Source organism: Marmota marmota, unplaced genomic scaffold, assembly GCF_001458135.2.
Source record: "Marmota marmota marmota unplaced genomic scaffold, marMar, whole genome shotgun sequence".
In the NCBI taxonomy this organism is placed as follows: Eukaryota; Metazoa; Chordata; class Mammalia; order Rodentia; family Sciuridae; genus Marmota; species Marmota marmota.
The window spans coordinates 17,550,274-17,570,213 of NW_026000229.1; the positions used below are offsets into that span (position 1 = coordinate 17,550,274).

General features: G+C 46.6%; 2 protein-coding genes and 1 long non-coding RNA gene across 4 annotated transcripts in view; 2 read left to right on the forward strand and 1 right to left on the reverse strand.

The window, feature by feature from the left end:
- Nucleotides 1-8,431, forward strand: part of Herc1 (HECT and RLD domain containing E3 ubiquitin protein ligase family member 1) — a 182,300-nt gene extending 173,869 nt beyond the window's left edge. Inside the window, exons 72-75 of the mRNA XM_048793217.1 lie at nt 523-775; nt 1,504-1,656; nt 4,779-5,084; nt 7,757-8,431. Of these exons, the coding sequence (XP_048649174.1) occupies nt 523-775; nt 1,504-1,656; nt 4,779-5,084; nt 7,757-7,942 (898 nt within the window). The 3' untranslated portion in view covers nt 7,943-8,431. The remainder of the gene's footprint in view (nt 1-522; nt 776-1,503; nt 1,657-4,778; nt 5,085-7,756) is intronic.
- Nucleotides 8,432-10,116: 1,685 nt separating this feature from the next.
- Nucleotides 10,117-19,910, reverse strand: Fbxl22 (F-box and leucine rich repeat protein 22). Of its 2 annotated transcripts, none has more exons than XM_015480569.2 (2): nt 17,037-19,910; nt 10,117-14,759 (listed from the first exon to the last, which is right to left on the reverse strand). In XM_015480569.2, exons 1-2 carry the CDS (start codon nt 17,381-17,383, stop codon nt 14,576-14,578), a joined length of 531 nt encoding a protein of 176 aa, XP_015336055.1. In that variant the 5' UTR covers nt 17,384-19,910; the 3' UTR covers nt 10,117-14,575. The 2 variants fall into 2 exon arrangements, 1 of the variants encoding a protein (XP_015336055.1); XR_007343959.1 differs by lacking the exon at nt 10,117-14,759 and adding an exon at nt 15,318-15,372 and having other exon boundaries at nt 17,037-17,173.
- LOC107138039 lies at nt 15,371-18,064 on the forward strand. The gene is made up of 2 exons (XR_001502965.2): nt 15,371-16,237; nt 16,990-18,064. It is a non-coding gene; the product is annotated as an uncharacterized LOC107138039 (long non-coding RNA).
- Nucleotides 19,911-19,940: the final 30 nt, after the last annotated feature.

Genomic DNA, 19,940 nt, shown 5'->3' on the forward strand with positions numbered 1-19,940 from the left:
ATAATAAATGAAATTATTATAGGAAGTAGGACATTCTGGAGCAGGTAGGCCAAGGATCACAAGGCTATTTACTTTACCCTTTTATAGTTGTTCTAAAAATAACTAAAAATATGGTCCCCATGCTGTCTAAAACAGTAGCCTTTTTTCATGTGTTTCTGTTGAGTACTCAAAAGTGGTTAGACTTGCTAAAAAGAACTGAATCTTAAATTTCATTTATTAATTTGTTATTTCTTTTTATTAGTGCATTAGAATTACACATAATAATGGAATTCATCATTACATATTTGTACCTGCACATAATAATATAATTGGTCAGTTTCATTCCCCAGGACCTTCCCTTTCCCTTTTCTCCTCCTCTTCTTCTGTTCTCCTGATCTCCCTTCTATTTTTATGATATTAGTGAATTTAAATAGTCACATGTAGTTAATGACTACTATATTCAACAACATAGATCTAATCTAATGTTGGAGCTGCTGTTTGAAATTTCTGTTGGAATTTTAAATTTTTCCTTCTCTTCTTTAGGTTCCTATTTAACCCTTCTGCTTGTCTCGATGAACACTTAATGCAGTTTAAGTTCTTGGGAATTTTAATGGGAGTTGCTATTCGTACAAAGAAACCTCTGGACCTCCACTTGGCCCCTCTGGTGTGGAAGCAGCTGTGCTGTGTCCCGCTCACCCTGGAGGACCTGGAGGAGGTGGATCTGCTCTACGTGCAGACCCTCAACAGCATTCTTCACATTGAAGACAGTGGCATTACTGAGGAAAGTTTCCATGAGGTGAATACTGGCCTGTCATGTTTCTGCTGGTGTTAACTTACTATATACACAGACAAGTGTTTTCTGTGTAGAACCAGGTATAGTTCTCCTCTTGATGTCAGGCTGGCCCCATGGCTACTCTTAGCAGCTCAACCCCAGCAGTCTCAATAGCTGCTAAGAGTAGAGTTGGCTCCAGCCCCCAGCTTCTGCTCCTTCCACTTTAATGTATTTTTTGTCTATGAGAGTAGAGAACCAAGGGGACCAAGGTGGAGAGAGAGGCCTGGTTGATCAGGTCCAACACACCTGGTTTGGGGCAGAGAGATTTGACTTTATTTTAACTATAGCCAGATGAGTCATCACATTCTTGCTGATTAAGTAGCCTGATCAGTCAGACCTATCTTGTTTGCTTTGTTTTTATCCTTAAAAATCTTAACTATTACTGTTGTGCAATATATATCTGTGACATACTTTTTTTTTTTTTTTTTTGGTACTGGGGATTGAACTAAGGGGCACTTGACCACTGAGCCACATCCCCAGCCCTATTTTGTATTTTATTTAGAGACAAGGTCTCACTGAGTTGCTTAGCACCTTACTTTTGCTGATGCTGGCTTTGAACTTGCAATCCTACTGCCTCAGCCTCCCGAGCTGCTGGTATTACAGGCATGTGCCACCACACCTGGCACTTGTGACATACTTTTTGTTGACATATTTGCCAAGTAATAAAATTATTTTTATTTTTCTCTTTTTAGATGATTCCTCTTGATTCTTTTGTTGGCCAGAGTGCTGATGGCAAAATGGTTCCTATAATCCCTGGTGGAAATAGTATCCCACTCACATTTTCCAATAGGAAGGAGTATGTGGAGAGGGCCATTGAATATAGACTTCATGAGATGGACCGGCAGGTGAGCTGAAATCTTGCAGGAGGAGCATGTGAATGCTTGGGTTTATCTTTGAATGAGAGCTGATGGGTTACTACTATATTGGGGCATATGTATTTACTGCTTTGATGTATTTGTACCTGTGTTTCAGACCATGTTCAGAGAATTCTCAGGCCCAATCTGTGGGTCTCCTATCTCCTTACTCAAGGCCTTCAATCAGCTCTGAATTGGTCATTGGTTGGAGAGAGGCCAAGCTTTTAAAACCCTGTCATTCAAACCTTGTCTTCACTCTTCCTCAATTTAGTGTATCTACATATCCACTGCTTCCCACCCCAGCCCCCGTGCCCCCAATTCTGGCTGGGTCAGTCAACCCCTAAACACTAGTCTTACAATCCCATAGCATGCCTCTTTCCCTCTTCTCTGCAATCCTTTAAGCCCCAGCTAGGAATTTATTTTCTCCAAGATTTGCTTTCCTCTGGGTCCCTAATCTGTAAGACTTTTTTTCTGTACTTTGAAATCTCTTAAGATATACCACGTACTTCTATGTGATGGTCTAAGAACTAAACCATAGAGTTTGGGTCTTATTTCTTTATTTTTTTATTTAAGACTTTGAATGAAGAATGTGTTTTCTATTTCATTTATCTTTTTTCTGTTCCTATAAATAAGTAAGCATTTAATAAATGATGGGAGTATGAAAGAGCAACCATAGAAATGAATACTGTGCCCAAGAATGTTTTTTTTGGTGACATAACCATTAATAACCATTTCAGTAATACTTATTTTCAGAATATATTGGGGTCTTCATGAGAACTGGACCCAAGCTCTGTGGCCATCAAGGTTTAGTAATTTGAAGGGTACATATTCCATACCCTTTAATCCTGGCTGCTGCTTTGACTTTGGCTTTGGGCCAAGTCCAGTCAGAAAAGTATTTCTCTTAGCTTACTGAAGGTGGATTCTGTCAGTGATGCTGTTTACATAGCTAGGACTTAGGTTTCATCTTCTGTTTGTGAATGTTTTTAATCTTCAGAGAATAACTCACTAAAAAATATATTGATTACCTCCACACCAGGCATGGTGCCAAGCACCCTTTTTGTGTGTGTGTGTAGTTTTTCCCATGGTTACTCTGTGAACTAAAAATTACTATTGCTGTTTCACAAAAGAAAGAACAAATCAGAAAAGAGGTGGTGTGCCCATAGCAGAGCTGGGATCCCGAGCCAGGCTTCACTCTAGTTGTCTAGGTTCTTCCACTAGCCCTTCCTCTGAGGGTCAGATTGATGTTCCACTTCCTTTCAGCCATGTTTTGCCATGCCCTGACCTTTTCCTTCTCTTTTTCTCAGTAATAAGGCCTTTTCCTCTTCATCTCTTGGAACTGAATGTCTTCCCATAATTGTCCCCAGTTATCCCCCTGCCACCTCCAGGCAACCAGCCCCATCTCTTAGTATTATTTTTTCCAGTTTTTATTTTGTATGGTACTAGGCATGACTGCTTGGTTTGACATGCTTTGGCTTAGGATATTTCTTGTAGATGGCCACCACTGCCAATCCCTGTTCCTCAGTCCTGGGCACAACAACCCCAGTACCATTATAACCCTAGGGCCTTCCCCAACATGTGGTTCCTATTCACATTCTTAGAAGTTTTGTTGTTTATTGGAGGTGATTTTCAGTTGGACAAGAGAGAAGAATATATGAAACAGACCTTGAACTGTAAAGAGTTGTGTTTAGGGTACACACTACTGTACAACCTTAGAGGAGACATTTTTTCTAAGCAGACATTTGGGGCAGACCCTGGCAACTTCTTCCTTGGCCTTGCCTAGCCAGACCATGCTCAGCACTGTGCTGAGAGAACCAAAATGGTATGATTACGTAAACATTAGTATGAGCCACAAGGCTTCCATGTAGTTTAAATCTTCATTAGAGTCATGTTGGTAACAGTATTGTCTCACTTTTCACATGACAAGATTAAGATGATAGAGTTAGCAAGTAGATCTGGGATTTAGAATTCAAGGTTCCCAACTAAATTCGTTGTCTTTACCAACTTCCTATATTTATTTTATTCTTTTGTGCTTTTCTTCTTAACAGTGAGCACAAATAATTTTTATAAGAAGGATATAACTATTTTTTTTTTCCTTTTGGTAGTGCAAGGGATTGAACCTGGGAACATTCTACCATTGAGCTACATCCATACCCTTTTCTTTTTTCTTTCTTTCTTGGTACCAGGGGCGCTTAACCACTGAGCCACATCCCAGCCCTCTTTTGTATTTTATTTAGAAACAAGGCCTTGCTGAGTTGTTTAGGATCACTAAGTTGCTGAGGCTGGCTTTGAACTTGTGATCCTCCTGCCTCTGCCACCTGAGCTGCTGGGATTACAGGTGTGCCCCGCACCTTCATTTTGCTTTGAGATAGGGTTTCACTAAGTTGCCAAGGCTGGCCTTGAGCTTGTGATTCTCCTGCCTCAACCTGCTGAGTTACTGGGAATACAGGCATGTACCACCACACCTAGATAGGATATAAATATTTTCAAAAGAACAATACAGCTGGGTGAAATGGGGGACAACTATAATCCCAATGACTCAGGAGGCTGAGGTAAAAGGATGACAAGTTGGAGGCCAGTCTGGACAATGTAGCAAGACCATGTCTCAAAATAAAATGAAAAAAGACTTGGGATATAGCTCATGATAGAGTGCTTGCCTAGCATGCATGAGGCCCTGGGTTTGATCCCTAGTAGCACACACAAAAACACACGCACACACACACAAAGGTTTATATATATATGTGTGTGTATTTGTATGATGTATATATTACAAATTAGTGTACAGCTACATGAGTCTTCTAAGAGCTTCTTTTGTTGATGAAATTCAGTGCCCACACATAGCACAGTTTAACGCCATACAACCATGTGTGACCAGGAATATGAGTAAGTGGCCATTCGGAGTATGCTGGTTTTTGTGGGGAGAAGGAGGCAGGTTCCTAAGAAGAAGTATAGAGTCCCAGAGCAGGGCAGGCTCTAACAAGGGTGGTCCTGTTCACAGGCCTCAGGGTCTAGGGAGCAGACGAACAGGCAGCAGTGCCCAGCCCAGTTGGGTCACCGTGGGCACACATCTTCTCACACATACACATGTTAAAATGAACACCCTCTCCCGGGAGCAGGTGGCTGCAGTCCGAGAAGGGATGTCCTGGATTGTCCCTGTGCCACTGCTGTCCCTTCTCACAGCGAAGCAGCTGGAACAGATGGTGTGCGGGATGCCCGAGATCTCTGTTGAGGTCTTGAAGAAGGTGGTGCGCTACCGTGAGGTGGATGAGCAGCATCAGCTGGTGCAGTGGTTCTGGCACACGCTGGAGGAGTTCTCCAACGAGGAGCGGGTGCTCTTCATGCGGTTCGTGTCTGGACGCTCTCGACTTCCAGCCAACACTGCTGACATTTCTCAGAGGTTTCAAATCATGAAGGTTGATAGGGTAAGTGAGCTAGTCTTCTTCCCTTTGTAATGTCTGCCTGCATTTCTTGCTTTTTGCTTGCATGTTGGGAAAACCAAACTGTGACCCTCAAGTAGGCCTGCTGATTTAGGCTTTAATCTTTGTGATATCTAGATTTTTAAAATATCAAGCAGTAAAACTTGTTCAGTGACATCACTTAGCTTTTGTGGAAAAGTTCTAAATTGATATAGAAAGCATACTGCAAGCAACAACCTTCCTGAATCTTCCAGCATCTTTCCAAGTTAAATCTAAACTTGGCAGAAGGATTATCGTGTTGCCTCTTTTTCATTGTGGAACTTGTATGCCTGGTGTGTGTATGCCACAGTAGGGACCCAAAGATACCAGGAATAGCACTAACATGCTCTGCACTTCCTGGTGTGGTATGCATTGTGGGGAAAGTGGTGCTGCTTCTCTATGGCCTAATGAAGTGCCCCACCCACAGAGCCCCAACACAGCTGCACTTTTGATGGTGGCTTACTTAGCATAAAAGGGCTTTGAGTCTGAAGTGCATGCTTCTGTCAGAATCATCTTTCTCAAGCATCCATTTGACCACACCACTCTCCTTTCAGACCTATCAGGGGCCTCTGCATTGACTAGAGAATATATGCCAGCAGCCTTAGCTGCCTTAAACACCTCCACAGTCTGGGGTCTTTTCCCCACCTTCTAGAGTCACCTCTTTACACTTACTGTGTTCTGGCCATAAATGGGTTGCTTTCCTTTCTCCCCAGAAGACTATGCTGTTTTTAAACTTTTGTGGTTTTGTGTTGACTCCTTAGTAAGTTCTCCTTCACACTGCTTTTCATGTATGCTTGGAAGCACTTATTTGTCCATTAAGTACAATGCCTGTGCTGTCTCCTCCAGGAAGCCTTCCCAGATGTTTTCATGTGCCCCTGCTCCATGCCTGAAGGCAGACCTAGTTAGAGCTCCTTCTCTTGGCCTCCCGAGCATTTGGTACACCCTGTGAGCCCAGCACGTATTTTACTAAACTGGGAGTGGGTGTTCCCTCTGACTCCACCACACTCTTTCCAAGCCCTCCCTATGTAGGAACGGGCAGTCTCTGAGCAGGGCACATGGTATATGATCAGAAGTGTTAAGGTAAGTGGGATCTCTTTACAGAAGGCCCTTCTTCCAGTTTCACCTTTCCGATGTTTTTCCAGCAACCGTTCATGGAAGTTGCTGTAGCCAAAGCTGTGCCTCTCCTGTTGCTTTTTGAGGCTGCAGGCCTGTACTTTGCTCCTGGACTAGGCTCACCGGAGATGCCATATGCAGGAACAGTTATGAAAAGAGCCTTTCCATAAATTTTCTGCTTGACTAGCCAGAAACTATAAGTTGTGAATCTGTCTCCTTGCTTTAGTGTGGTGGAGAGGAGGAAATGGTTCCCTTCTATTCAGCTCTGAAAACAACCCTTGCCTTATGTCTGTCTGTGCTGAGCTGTTCCTGCCACCCCAGGAGTTAATCCACCACTAATCCAAGGCCCATTTGTGGAAAGCAACAATAAGCTCTGGGGGTTGTCAGCCTCAGAAACTGACTGCTTTGGCTATTTCCTTTGTAGCTTTTAGATAATTTTTCCAGTATCACATTTAAGTAATCAGAGCCATCTGGTGGTGCTTCCCTTCCTTGCTGTTTTCAGTTTTTCTGCACTAGAGCTCTCTGTCATCACTGGCTCTGGTACATTTAGGCTCTGCCCCCACCTACCTCCCACTGCTTTGAAATGCAGCCCAACTGAGTGTGGGACTGAGAAGAGAGCTGATTTCAAAAGGAGGCGGGGCAAGAAAGAGAGGGCAGATTCTTTTTGTAAAACTTAATTTTTAAAAAATTTATTACAGTGTCACATCATTATCAACCTTAATAGATAGTTTGCAAAATTGTTGTTTGCCAGGAGGGACAGGGAACATACATACTTGTCTCTCCAGTAATAGCCATTTTCACCTTTGTGTAATTCTTCCTAGTCTTGGCCTCAGTTATACACATTTTTGAATGAGGTATCTAGAATTTTTGTGTTCTCTGTTTTTAAAAAAAAATCTCATAATCTGTTCCAAGCACTCTTCTGGTTTGCTGTTGTCATGAGTATCATTTTAAATGACTGCATCACCATCAGTTAAATGCATGCACTGGGCTTTAACTGCTCCTCCCTCGTCTGGGCTGAGTGCTGGCATTGATGGCCAGTGAAGAATGTAGAATGCACCCTGGGAGCACAGGGAAAGAAGGAGGGGGCACTGGTGGTTCCCACAGCCAGTTACACCACACACTTGCTCCTTTCACTTCACATTTTGTGCTGAGGAATCCCTGCGGCTGGCTTCAGTTCTGCCCCCTCTCGGTGGACAGGAACGAATCTTGCTACACTCTTACTCCATGCCAGTCACTGTGCAAAGTATGTTTTCTCGAACAGTCCTGCCAGAGCTTATTGTTGCTTTCCACAAATGGGCCTTGGAGGAGGTGAGAAGAGGAAGGAAGTGTCTTCACCAAAAGCCTCCAGAGCTACAGGAAGGCAGAGCCTGTGCCTACTCTGTCTTGGCTTAGTCTCTGCCTTTCACTTGAAGTGCCCATGCAGTGATGCCTATGTGCCTTTGGGGTGGCGGTAATGGGCAGCCCCCCCCTCCTCCTCCTGGCGTCCTGCTGCCCACAGTCATGACTCTGGGTCTATCTCTCCGCAGCCTTACGACAGTCTGCCTACCTCACAGACGTGCTTCTTCCAGCTGAGGCTGCCCCCCTACTCCAGCCAGCTGGTTATGGCTGAGCGCCTGCGCTATGCCATTAACAACTGCCGCTCGATCGACATGGACAACTACATGCTCTCAAGAAACGTGGACAACACTGAGGGCTCTGACACTGACTACTGAACGACCGTGGGTGCTGTCACCCCCTCCTTTTTCTCAATAATGCTCACTTCCAATTTGATGTTGATATACTTTTATGGTAACTAAATAGATGTTTTAGGATCATAAACCGACATTATAAACAGTGGCCACATTTAGTTACTCTAAATTTAACAAAGAAATTAGATGTTTTTATTTTTCTGTGATTGTACAAAAACAAAACAAAACAAAAAAACACAAAACAAAACAAAAGCAAAGTCCTCTCAGTCAGGTTTTTCCCTCCATATTTTTGGTCACTTTTGATAGGTTTGCATGGAACCATTTTGGTGCATTTTTAGTTGGGAATGATACCTTTTTGTAAACCCACGCAGTGAACATGAAATTGTACATTGTGTATAATTGTTCATTAGAAAGGACAGTTTTACATGAATATTCACATATTTATTTTGTTTTAATTTGAATTGCCTGTGCAGGGTTCCTTATGCAGAGAAATAAAGCAGATTCAGAAATCAAGAGTTTGGACTTCTTTTGTTGCTTCTGGTGGAACTGCAGCCTATGAGTTGCCTGCAAGGTAGACATCAGCCTAGAAGGACTGAGCTTTGGTTTAGGTCACTCTCGCTTTTTGACTAATTCAGAAATATTTCTTCACATTTAGAGGGGGGCTTCGCCTGGAAATGACATTGCAGAAGATTGTCATGATAAGAGCCAGGGTTCAGACGCCCTCTTTGCATTTGTTCTTCTGTCATCCTGGGTCTCTCTCACTTGTTCCCTCACCCAGGGCACTTGTGTCAGCCACTGGTTCAGCCTCTTGGCACCACCCCTCCTCCTCTGAACAGGCAGCACACCTCGTGTGCAGCTCCACCAGCCAACACCACATGGTGCTGGCCCTACCTGCAAAGAACTGGAGAACACAGAATGAGCAAGTGATGGCATTAAAGAACAGGATAGTTTAAAACAACTTGTCACTCTGCCAGGAGAGCAGCCAAGTGGGAGGCAGCAGAAGACCGCTGTCACTGGAAGGCATACTGTGGATGAGTAAATGAATGTGGATTGAATGTGAGGAGGAGTACGCGGCTTTCACATCCTTGGGGAGTTGTTCAGGGGACTAGGGAAGAGCCACGCTTCATACTTGGACCCAGCCCATGTGATCCCTCTGTGATGTGTTTGTGCATTCAGGAATGACAGAATGAGTATGTGTTCTGGGGTAAGGGCCATCTTGAGAGCAGCTGTGAGGCTCTATGAGGCTCTAGCTGCCAGAACATGAGCAGGAAGAGGCAAGGACTGGGTGACTTGTCTCCTCTACTGACGCAGGTCCGTGCCAGAAGCTGCTTCCAGTGGACTTCAGGGCCAGGATCTTTGTCGACACCGTGCCCCAGTGAGGTGCCAGGCAAAAAGCCTTGTAGGCAGAGGTATTCCACAAGAAAGGTAGAAGGTGTTTGTTTGTTTGTTTTTCCAAAGAAAAAGTAGAAGAAACATGTTTTTGCCAGCTAAGATAATCTGGTTAATGGCTTTTGCCCAGTGAGAAGACTTAACATGAGAATGATGACGTTTTTGTTTCACTGGAAAAAAAAAAAAAAAGGCTTCAGTTGGAATTGAGTCTCAGAGGAAGACCACAGCATCTGGGGAACCCCAGGGTGTTCTGGGTAGCGACAAGCCCTTAATTTTGTGAGTTGGGTTAGTAGCAGTGTTGAAGGGCTCTGAGCTTGAAGCACTCTCTCTGGGGTGGGGGACATTGCCTAGTTTGCTGGGCCAGAAAGAGTTTCTCTAAGAGAGGCCTCTGCTGCTGAGGTCTTGAACAAAGTCAGGAGGGCTGCTTCCTAATGATAAGTGACTGCCCCTCTTGCTGAGTTGACTGAGGGTATGCAAAGCTAAAGGATATGGCTACAGATTCCAGGGTTATTTCAAGTGAAAATAGTGCTTCTACCTTTGTGAAGCTTTGACCTTTGGTGCCACCAGTAGGTGGCCCTGATGAGTCCTGGTTCCTGGGTTAGGCCTAGCAGACTGCTTCTGAGGAGGTCTGACCCCTGAGGGGAATCTGTCAGGATGGTTTTATAATATGCTGTTTCTCTGCTGGAAAGCAGCTGTTATTCCTTCCTTCTGTTGACTATTGAGAACTTCAGGTGTGTTGAGGGGGGCAAGGGGAGTCCCTCCTCTGAGGATCCTGATGGCCCTCTGAGGGCCTCATGTAGGTGTTTTTCCGTAGTCGATGCCCTGTAGAGACTTGGGTGGTTTATTGTTTGCTGACCTCACTGAGTGAACAAATACTTTCAGTTTGCTTATCTTTTATTGTAGATGGACATAATACCTTTATTTTTTTTATTTATTTTTAATGTGGTGCTGAGGATTGAACCCAGGGCCTCGCATGTGCTAGGCAAGCGCTGTACCGCTGAGCCACAATCCCAGCCCGTTTGTTTTGTTTTTGACCCTTAAGTTTTCAAGAAAAGTTTGACCCCCTGCTGTTAGAATTTAAGATTTCCCCAGATACTTCTCAAGGTTTGACTTTGTAATGGGCCTCCTAGCTTTGTGGCCTTTGCCAATGACGGCTACATCTGGTGAGCCTAGTTTTTAGCTTTTTTTTTCCCTTTTTCTGATTTTAGTCCTTTTTTAAATTATTTATTCCAATTATTTAAACATGACAGTAGAATGCATTTTGAACATCATACATAAATGGAGTATAACTTCGTGTTCTTCTGTTTGTATATGATGTAGAATGACAATGGTTGTGTAATCATATACACACATAGGGTAATAATGTCCAATTACCCCCATGCCCCTCCCATCCCTTCACTCCCCTTTGTCTAATCCAAAGTACTTCTCTATTCTTTCCTAGCCCCCACCCCTTTATTGTGAATTAACATCTGCAAATCAGAGAAAACATTCAGCCTCTGGTTCTTTGGGATTGGCTTATTTCACTTAGCATGATATGCTTTTGCTAAGAAGCTAAAAGTATGTGTTGGACATGAATCCTAAACCTGGAAGGGAGGTCTCTAATGGTCACATGATCTCTTTTACAGGATGGAAATCCAAGGCCAGGAGAGGGAAAGCACTCAATCAGGTGCAGCAGCCTACCAACAGCATACTGGGTTAGATCCTAGAAGGCTCAGTCAGCTCCCTCCCAACATTCAGCCTGTGCAGAAACAGGCACATACCTTGCACAAAAAACCTCCAAGCATCACCTCCCATTTCCTGGGGACTCTGGAACACCTGACCCAAGTGAATGTGGCCTGATCTTTCTGCTAGCCTGAGAGTCCTATGCACACCAGGCAGCATGATGCGGTTGACTGAGCAGCTTCCAACTAGAGAGCAGCATCCTACTCAAGTGCTGACGTGTCATTCTTAGCTTTCCCTGCATGTGACCTTGGCTACCTTGACCAAAACAGAGTGAAAAGATTTGACATTCCAGGAACTAGGGAAAGTCTGTAGTCTTATTAATAAGAGTCTAGGAGGGCACAAGTGGCCTACTTCTAGGTGGCTCTTGAATACCATCAGGCTCTCATCTGCCCAGCTTACCTTCCCTGGTGGTGCCTTGTGCTTCTTGACTCTGCCTTTGCTGAGCTGAACCTGCTGACACCAATGTTCTCACAGAACCTGAGGGAGCTGGAGGCAGCCCTCAGGCTCAGTGCAAACGTTCTGTTCTCCATCCAGTAGAGATGCTGGCCCACCCACATACAGACCTGTCTCGCTTCTTCCCAGTGCCTGAGCCTTGTGAGTCCTGCCAGCCACTCAACTTTTCTAGCCCTTATGGATGTGAGGACACCTGCTCTTGCCTTGCAGGCACAGTACATTGAGTCTCATAACTGTCACATAGAAGGTGGTGTTGATCCCATTTTACGGATGAAGAAGCAGGCTCAGAGAAATTATAACTTGGAGAAGCTGTGCACACAAAGCTGGGAGATGTACTCAAGAACACCCCTCACTCCCAGCTGCATATCTTCTCCCAACTAGAACTGAGTCCCTTGGCCTGGCCCAGTCCACAGCCAATACCAAATAAATGCTGCTTAGATGAATGAGTTGGCTGATTATTTAAGCATTCAATGCCTCCTGGGCAAACCTCTGAGAAGACCTTGAAAGTTGTGTTTCAGATTAAGCAGGGCATTCCTCCTGAAGGTGAACAGCTACTGTTGGAAGGCAGAGTGCAGAGTTGTGACTCATCAGTGCCCACCTTCTGGGAGCACCTAAAATGGCCCTTGACTCAGGGACCCAAAGCCTCCTGGCCACGGTGGGAGCCAGTTTAGAGCCCTGATACAATACTGGATACAGGTATCAGCACAGCTTTGGTTTTATGGTCACTATAGTTTGGGTACGTGGGGGTTAGCCTGGAAAGCCAACAGTCATTTACAGAAGTTTCCATAGGAAAGGGACTTTAGGGGGATGCAGGTTGCCCCATTCAAGCTCAACCTGCTGTGACCTCTGCTTTACAAACACAATCCTGATCCTTACAAAAATCCCACAAACAAGGTTTTCTAGCTACCCCTAATTAACATAAGGAAATCAGGAGGAGATCTGACCTGCCTTTGGTGTCAGGGTTAGAAAGTGAGGGGAAATGGACTACAGACCTATATCCATTAGGCCTGAAATCAGGATCCTGTTCCCAGACTAAACTACCAATTTAGGGCTAACAGGACCTGCTGGGCATTGGGGCTTATTAAGATGATAAAAGCAAAGCTCTGGAGTTAAAGTGACTGTTTTAGACATTCAACATCCTCTCCTACCCCTCCCCCCCAAGCTCAAGCTTTCTTTCAACACTGTTCACCATTGTGGAAGGAGAATTAGGGCCCTACAAGGACCCTTTCAAGTCCAGAGCAATGCAAGATAAACTGGAAAGGCACCTGGAGGGAGCCTGGGTCCCACCGGCTAACAGTGGCCTATCCCCCTCCACTGCAGCTGGCGGCAAGGTGGGTCTGGCTTTTCACACAAGATTAGAAGGGATTATGCCAGGAAAGGGCTTGGATGTTTACCTTGTTCTGGTGTAAGCACTGCCCCAGCCAGGGGACCAGGAGGAGCAGAGAAGCCCTTCAGCAGTTGCCAGGTGGGGCAGGGCAGGAGAGGTAGATGCCTATGTATCTACCTAGAGAAATTTCTGGGACTTACCTTTTTATTGTCTGTGCTTAGGCCCTAGCTCCTGCTGGGATAAACTGACCTTCAGTTTTTATTTCATCCTTACTACAATGTGTCCCATCATAGCTCCCTCTCTGATCTCTCCCACTTGGCTCTCCTCCTCACTCTGCAACAGCTACACTGACCTTCTTGCTGTTTCCCTAACATACCAGCCATGCTCCTAGTCCTGGACCTTTGCACATGCAGTTCTCTTGGCCTGAAATATTTTTCAGATGGCTGACTTGGTTTCCTGGCTCACCTCATGTCTTAAGTATCACCTTCTCAATGCGGTTTATGTGGTCAACCCAAATCTAAGTGCCTTCCCCCACCCGTTTCTTGGCCAGCAATCTCCAAATCTCCCCTACAGTTTCTAACTCCTCCAGTACTCACTACTTATGTATAATTATCCAGAATGTAAGCTCCACCCAAAACAGAATTTGTCTCCTTTATCCTTGCTTTTTTTCCCATTTGGTCAACAAATTAAGGAACCTGTTTTAGGGATCGGGATGACAGAGAGGAGAAACACTTGGCTACAGACTCAGACAAGGTCTTCGTTACAGCTGGCAGAGTGTGAGCACTGCTCACCATTGCTGCTCCCCTGCCTCTTCCACTTACCCAGTGTTCCCTGTACCTGGAACTGGTGGCAGAGAACCCTTAGTAAAGCCCTGAAATTACAACTGGAAGTCCAGGCATGTGCCCACGTGCAGCAAATCCAACAGATAAAAAAAACCTCATTTTTCACCACTTAACAAAGGTTCCACTACTACTATCCTTTTTTTTTTTTTTTCCTCTTGATGGTGCTGGGAAATTTAACCCAGGGACTCGTGCATGCTAGACAAACACTCAACCAACTGAGCTATATCACCAGGGATACTTAGGGATACTGCTGCTGTTTTAAAATCGTTAACTTTTTTCCTCCCATTGACATACTTTTCCCTTGTGCGAATGAATGGTAGAGTACCCTTGTGCGAATGGTTAAGAGTATCCGTTAACTCTCAGTTTACATATGAAAGAATGGGAACAGATTATCTGGAAAGGCTTCTGCCGTCCTCCGAGGACCACATCTGCCCCCAAGAAAGGCAAGCAGGCCAGGGTGGCGTGGGCCAAGCCGCGAACCAGCCCTTCGGCGCTGCAGGACTCGCTCTGCAGAAGCCCTCAGCGGCCGGGCCGCAGCGGGGTCGCTCCGCCTGATTCCCCAGGAACGCGCGCGACGGCCGGAGCCCCCTGCCTGTAGGGGGCGCAGCCCGTGAGCTCCGGCCCTGCCTGCCACCGTTAAGGAGACCCACCACACGGTCCGAGTCTCGGAAGATAACGCAGGCGCCTCCCACCACTGCAGAAAAGGGGAGAATGGTGCTGGTATTGAGAACCACAAAGTGTTTTCCAGCCATGCAGTCGTTTAATCTCGCCTTTATCCTCTTTATAAAATCATGATGTGAGGTAGATGGGCATTATCCCCAATGTGCAGACGGGAAGAATGACGCCAAGAAGGCGCGGCGGCGGGCTCCAAAGCAGGACGATCTGACGCCAAGGTACTTTCTCCCAGGGCCACGGCCGGCCTAGCTAGGCAGCAGCTTGCGGAGAGCCGTGCCCGACGCTGGCGGGCGCGGGACTTGGTCGGGGATCATGGCCGCGCTGTGTTCGGCGCGCAGNGCGCAGGCGCGGGCAACTGCGCAGCAGGTGGGCCAGGCAGTCGTCGGTGACGTGGCCGCAGCCCGACAGCGTGACGGACGCCAGGTTGGGGCACCTGCGGGAAGAGCGCTGTGACCCGGAGCCGAGACGGGCGCGTCAAGACGGCCGCAGTTCCGCCGCGACTCCTTCATTGCACCTGACCGCACGCTACACGGGCAGGGGACTCTGCCTTTTACCGAGTTTGAGGAAGTCGCCTGCAATGAGCAGCCAGGATTCCAACAGGGCTTTCTGGACAATTTCCCCAGCCTTTTCTGCCGCTGCACCCCCACTATACCTTAATGTTGAGGGTTCTTCGCTCTGAGTTTCAGGAACCTCAGTAGGGAACCCGGCCCCCAGAGACCCAAGCCTTCTGTGAATCCAGGGCTTGTGGTTCTGGGTTTTCTCTTGTGGTCTTAGTTTTTCTCTGGTCTCAAAGCTTACCTCAGGCTCCATAAAACCTTTGGCAGGATTTAGGAGGGGTTTCCTTAGGGAATGGCTTAGTGACATGGAAGCCAAGCCCGGAACGTGTGCCTCAGTGTTGGTTCTAGAGCCCAGTTTCAGCTCAGTTGGCTGGGGGCAGTTATTTCATCATCCAGGTGTGTACAATTAGGGACACACAGAGAGTTTTTGGCCCAGAAAACTAGAGATCCCTCTGCTCCAGTCTCATCAGCACCTACAGGAGAAAAGATCTGGACCAAAGTTAGACTTGGCTTATTTTCAGTGTGTCTTTAACCTTATTACTCACTGGGCCTTAGTTTCCCTGTGTGTGACCGTGGGATGTTTACTCATGGGCTTGTGAGGATTAGATGGGCTTTGGGGTGTAAAAAGACTGCAACAGGGCTTCCTATGTGCAGCTGTAACTCACTTTCCTGGAAACAAACAGGACCAGATTGCTTCCACTACAGGAGCCTGAGTCTGGAGTCTGTAGCCAGAGGGAGTTGAGTCTGGCCTGGTCCTTTTCCCCATCAGCCTCCCACTTTGTTCCTTCACTGCACCCAGCTGGCTTATGTCCACACAATTTTGCTGGGGAAAGAGAAGGAACTAAAATATACTGGGCCCAGCCACATTTCACACACTGAACCCATACCTTCCTTAAATTCTTGTGCTTTCTTTGATTACATAAACAGAGCTGGGGAACTCAAAGCCTTTCCGTCTTTCTGAGACACCAGAGCCTGTTGCTAAACCCATCCTATGGCCCAGGAGTTCCACTCTACACCTTGGGTTGGGGAATTCAGCCTCATCCTTTAAAGCAAGAACACAAAAATTCGGGCCTAATCCCTCCCACCTCACCCTCCTATAACCCTCATTTCTGAACCTTGTTAAAACTCATCCAAACAACCTGGGCTGGTCTAGTCAGGACCTCGCTCCAAGTCCATCGTCTGTCATCCTGCAGTTTTCAAAAAAAGAATTGCAGGGGAGGGGGGTTCTTTCCTCCCATTCCTGTTCTGCTGCCAACAAACAGCAAATATTAACCTTGGTGGCAACAAACAAGCCGAGCCTAGTTTTCCATGAAGCCAGCCCAGCTTGTTATGCTCCTGGTGCTTTTTCTCAAAGGTAGGATAATCTGGTGGGCTCTGTAAGCTCCCTGGCTGCTGGTGGGGGATGGGGAAGGCGGGCCTGGTGGCCCAGCCTGTGTTGGGGGTGCGGTTGAAAGCTTCAATACAGGATGTTTGGGGGACATACTTTTAAAATTACTCAATAATTACTCAATATTGATTTGAAATTAAAATTTAATTGGGTAGTCCATAAAATATGGCAACCCTAGATTGTGGGTAAATCATACCTCCTCTTGGAGGATTAGTTTGCTCCTTTGTAAAAGAAAGCTGAACTCCTGCCCTAGGGCCACTGTGAACATTAGTAAGTTCCTCAAAGGAGACCATTATTTATTGTTACTTCCAGAGTCTGGTGTGGCTCAGCTAAATCTATCCTTCCTCAGCATTTCTCAGACATTGGGGCTCCTTTCTAGGGCCAAAATGGAGAGGTGTGCTGATAGCTGAATCTGGCAACCTGTTCCCAGGGCCTGTCCTTGAAACTCCAGGCCTAGCTGGACCCACCCAGCACTTAATGGCTGCCAGAGAGGATAGCTGCCTAAGAGCAGGGACGGTTCAGCCCCAGTGCCTTTACAACAGAGGCAGTTCTTGAGACCCTAAGGCTGAGAGGAGTGTTAACTGATAGGTCATCTACTAAGAGCTGCACTGAGTTCAGGGACTGGGCATCTGCCTTGGGCCTAGTCTAAGGTGCCCCAAAGCAGGAGGCATCTTGATCTTATAATTTGCACTTCCCTGGTTCTCCCACCCCTCCCCCAGAGTCAGCACCAGCAAAACCAGAGCTGCTCAGGAACAAAGCTGCCTACCTGTCACACACCTGGAGGAGGAAATCACTGACCAGGCTCTCATGCCGGCTACAGATGCTCCTCTGGAAGGTGCTCTTAAGCCAGTCCTCAATGCTGCACACCTGCACCTGGCTGGAGTGCCAACAGATGGACAGGCTGCGCAGCGCTGGGCCCAGAAGGAAGTTGTTCTTCTTAAGCTCAGTGAGGGAACGGAAGTGCAGCAGAGGCCAAAGAGCAGGATCCTCAAACACATCATGGAGCTGGGAGCAGGTCCTGGCAAGGCTCTTCCTGCTGTCCTTGTCCAGGAAAGAGAAGAGATGCAGCAGGCACTCCCGGTTAAGCTGGGTTATGTGCATGGTGAACGGCATCCACAGAGTGTACCCAGCCAGGGCTGACCTGCCTCCTGCTGCTCCTCCCCAGCTCAGGGCTGGTGGACATATATGGTTGAGGAATGGTGTTTATTTTTGGCCCACAACTGGTCCTGAAGCTCTTGGCGGTGGGGGTGGGGGGAAGAAAAGCCAGGATCCAGACATACGTGCAGTAGTCTGTGGCTCGGCTTATGTTCAGAGGGATTGAAAATTCTGGCAGAAAAGCAGCCTATTGAAGTTAAATAGTTTACTTTAAAGGGATTTCTTTTCCTTTTAGCTGACAATGGTGTTTAGCAGAGTTCTTTTGGTTTTTCCTAAGGCATTTTCGTTGGAGGTGGCCGGCCACACCAGCTCTGTCTGGGCTTGCAGTCTACCCACTGGCAGGGAGTGTTTGTATTAACTGGTTTTGTAGGACATCAGTGTAGGTCTTTTGCTCCACCTTTACCACAAAAAAGGCCTGCTGGATGTCAGAGCTAAGAATGGTGGTACTTTCCAAGCTGGGAGCAGAATCCACAGGCCATGCCTCTTTTCTGTTACTTTTGTTCAGTAGACTAATGGCTTCCAGGTAGGACTGAGCTGCCTTCAAATCCTACTGCCCTCCACTGGACAAGAAGATTTCCTTAACCTCCCAGATGGCTCTAATTTTACCAAGTTGTTTCATAAAAGATTTAACTGAAGTAATTTTATCTTTCCAAGGCTTTTACTTTCAGCTTTAGTTCATTTGGTCTTATATTTTTTACATGTGTCCTTCTGTTTCTAGCTTGTACTTTCCAAAGTATCAGGACAAAGGAGGTATCTCTTAATACAACACTGCATAAAACACTTTTATGTACTTTAATAGGTTTTTGCTGTGGAAGGCAGCCATTGCATCTGCTCTGAGTGTCCTTCCCTCTTAAAGAAACCCATGGATCATCCCCTGCCCCCTCTCATGCTCCTGTGGTCAAGTAGCCTAGGGGTAATAATATCTATTAAGTTCTCCTTTCTTAAAGCACCTGAGGCCTCCAAGTGGACCTACTTCCTAATACCTCTTCATCCCTAGGCCTGTGGCCCTGCCTTTGTTCCCCTGCTGTGAGTTCCTAATTGTGTTGATGGGTTGGTTTGGGGGACACTGGTACAGTGCAGCTCCAGACATCACCATTCTGCCTTCGCAGTACCCGAGGTAAGGACAGTTTTCCTCAGCTAGTCTAGGGAACTTTTGTTTACTCCCCTCACTGAACTGGAATTGGAAGACTTATTTCTGGATATGTGGTTGTGACACTGATGAGGTGGCCATGCTATACCTGCTTCTGGAATCGAGGCTGGCATGTGCCAAACAGAGGCAGCTAAGGAAAGGAGAGCACAGCTGTCCTGGTCAGCATCCCTACCCTGAGCAGTCTCAGCTGGTCTTCCTGAGCCTGCTACCCCAGCATGAGAAAGGGACTTACAAGGGGGCCGCTCATATTTCAAGTTCATCATTTGAGTTGTTCAGAATAACAACTGCAGCCCTTTGGGTTGTGTCTGATTATGCTGCTCCACTGCAGGCGGATACCTAGAAAACCTCCACATTCCCTCCCAGAATCCTCTCCAACCATCACTTCACACAGGCTGACTGACCATTGGGAATAGGTGGTCTTTTCAGTTTGTTAAAAAGAAGTGCCGTGTGATCCTGCCACCTGCTGGAGAAGAGCCCCTGATGGTTCATCATGGCTTCCCAGCTGCACTATTGCAGCCCCGATGCAACTGCAGAAGATAGACAGGGAGAATGTGTGGAACCTTGTCTCTTTGCTGCTGCTCCAAGTCAATGGCAAGAGGCAGCCCAGACCAGAAGGTGGGCTTCCCAAAGTGAGCATGCCTCCTGAGGATCTGACACACAAGCAGCTGATGGCTCTGCCCTTTTGGCCTTGTCTCAGCTCTGCTGTTTGGCACAGCAGTGGCACCTGAACAGCACAGGTGCTGAAGGGAGGTGTGCCTTGTGGGGCATGGAAGCCAGACAGTCTGAGCTGCAGGCCATTCTGCCCTCAGTTTTAGAAGACTGACAGGAACAGGCAAATAGGTGAAACAGAAAAGCAACAGGTGTGTAGACAGTTCCTGTGTCTTCTGTTTACAGAAGGCAATGGACAGAGAAGGTGTGTAAGCTCTTGCCTTAAGCATAATTTATTGGCACCACTTCCTTTGCCTGTTTTACTTTATTTTTTTAAGAGAGAATTTTTTAATATTTATTTTTTAGTTTTTGGTGGACACAACATCTTTGTTTGTATGTGGTGCTGAGGATCGGACCCGGGCCGCACGCATGCCAGGCGAGCGCACTCCTGCTTGAGCCACATCCCCAACCCTGCCTGTTTTACTTTAAAAGATTATCAATAAGCTTTGCTTAGAGCTGAAAAACTGGTTCTTCAAGGTAGCTTCTGGCTCTGAGGGAGGGACAGAAGTCTCATTTCCATAAAGTCAGTAGTCACCAGAAAACTGCTAGGATTTGAGGATTTCACTGAGCCAGGCGATTGGCCTTGAACCCCTGGCTATGGCCACTCCCTTGTAGCACCACCTACTCCATCCTGCCCACATACAGCAGCAGGTTCAA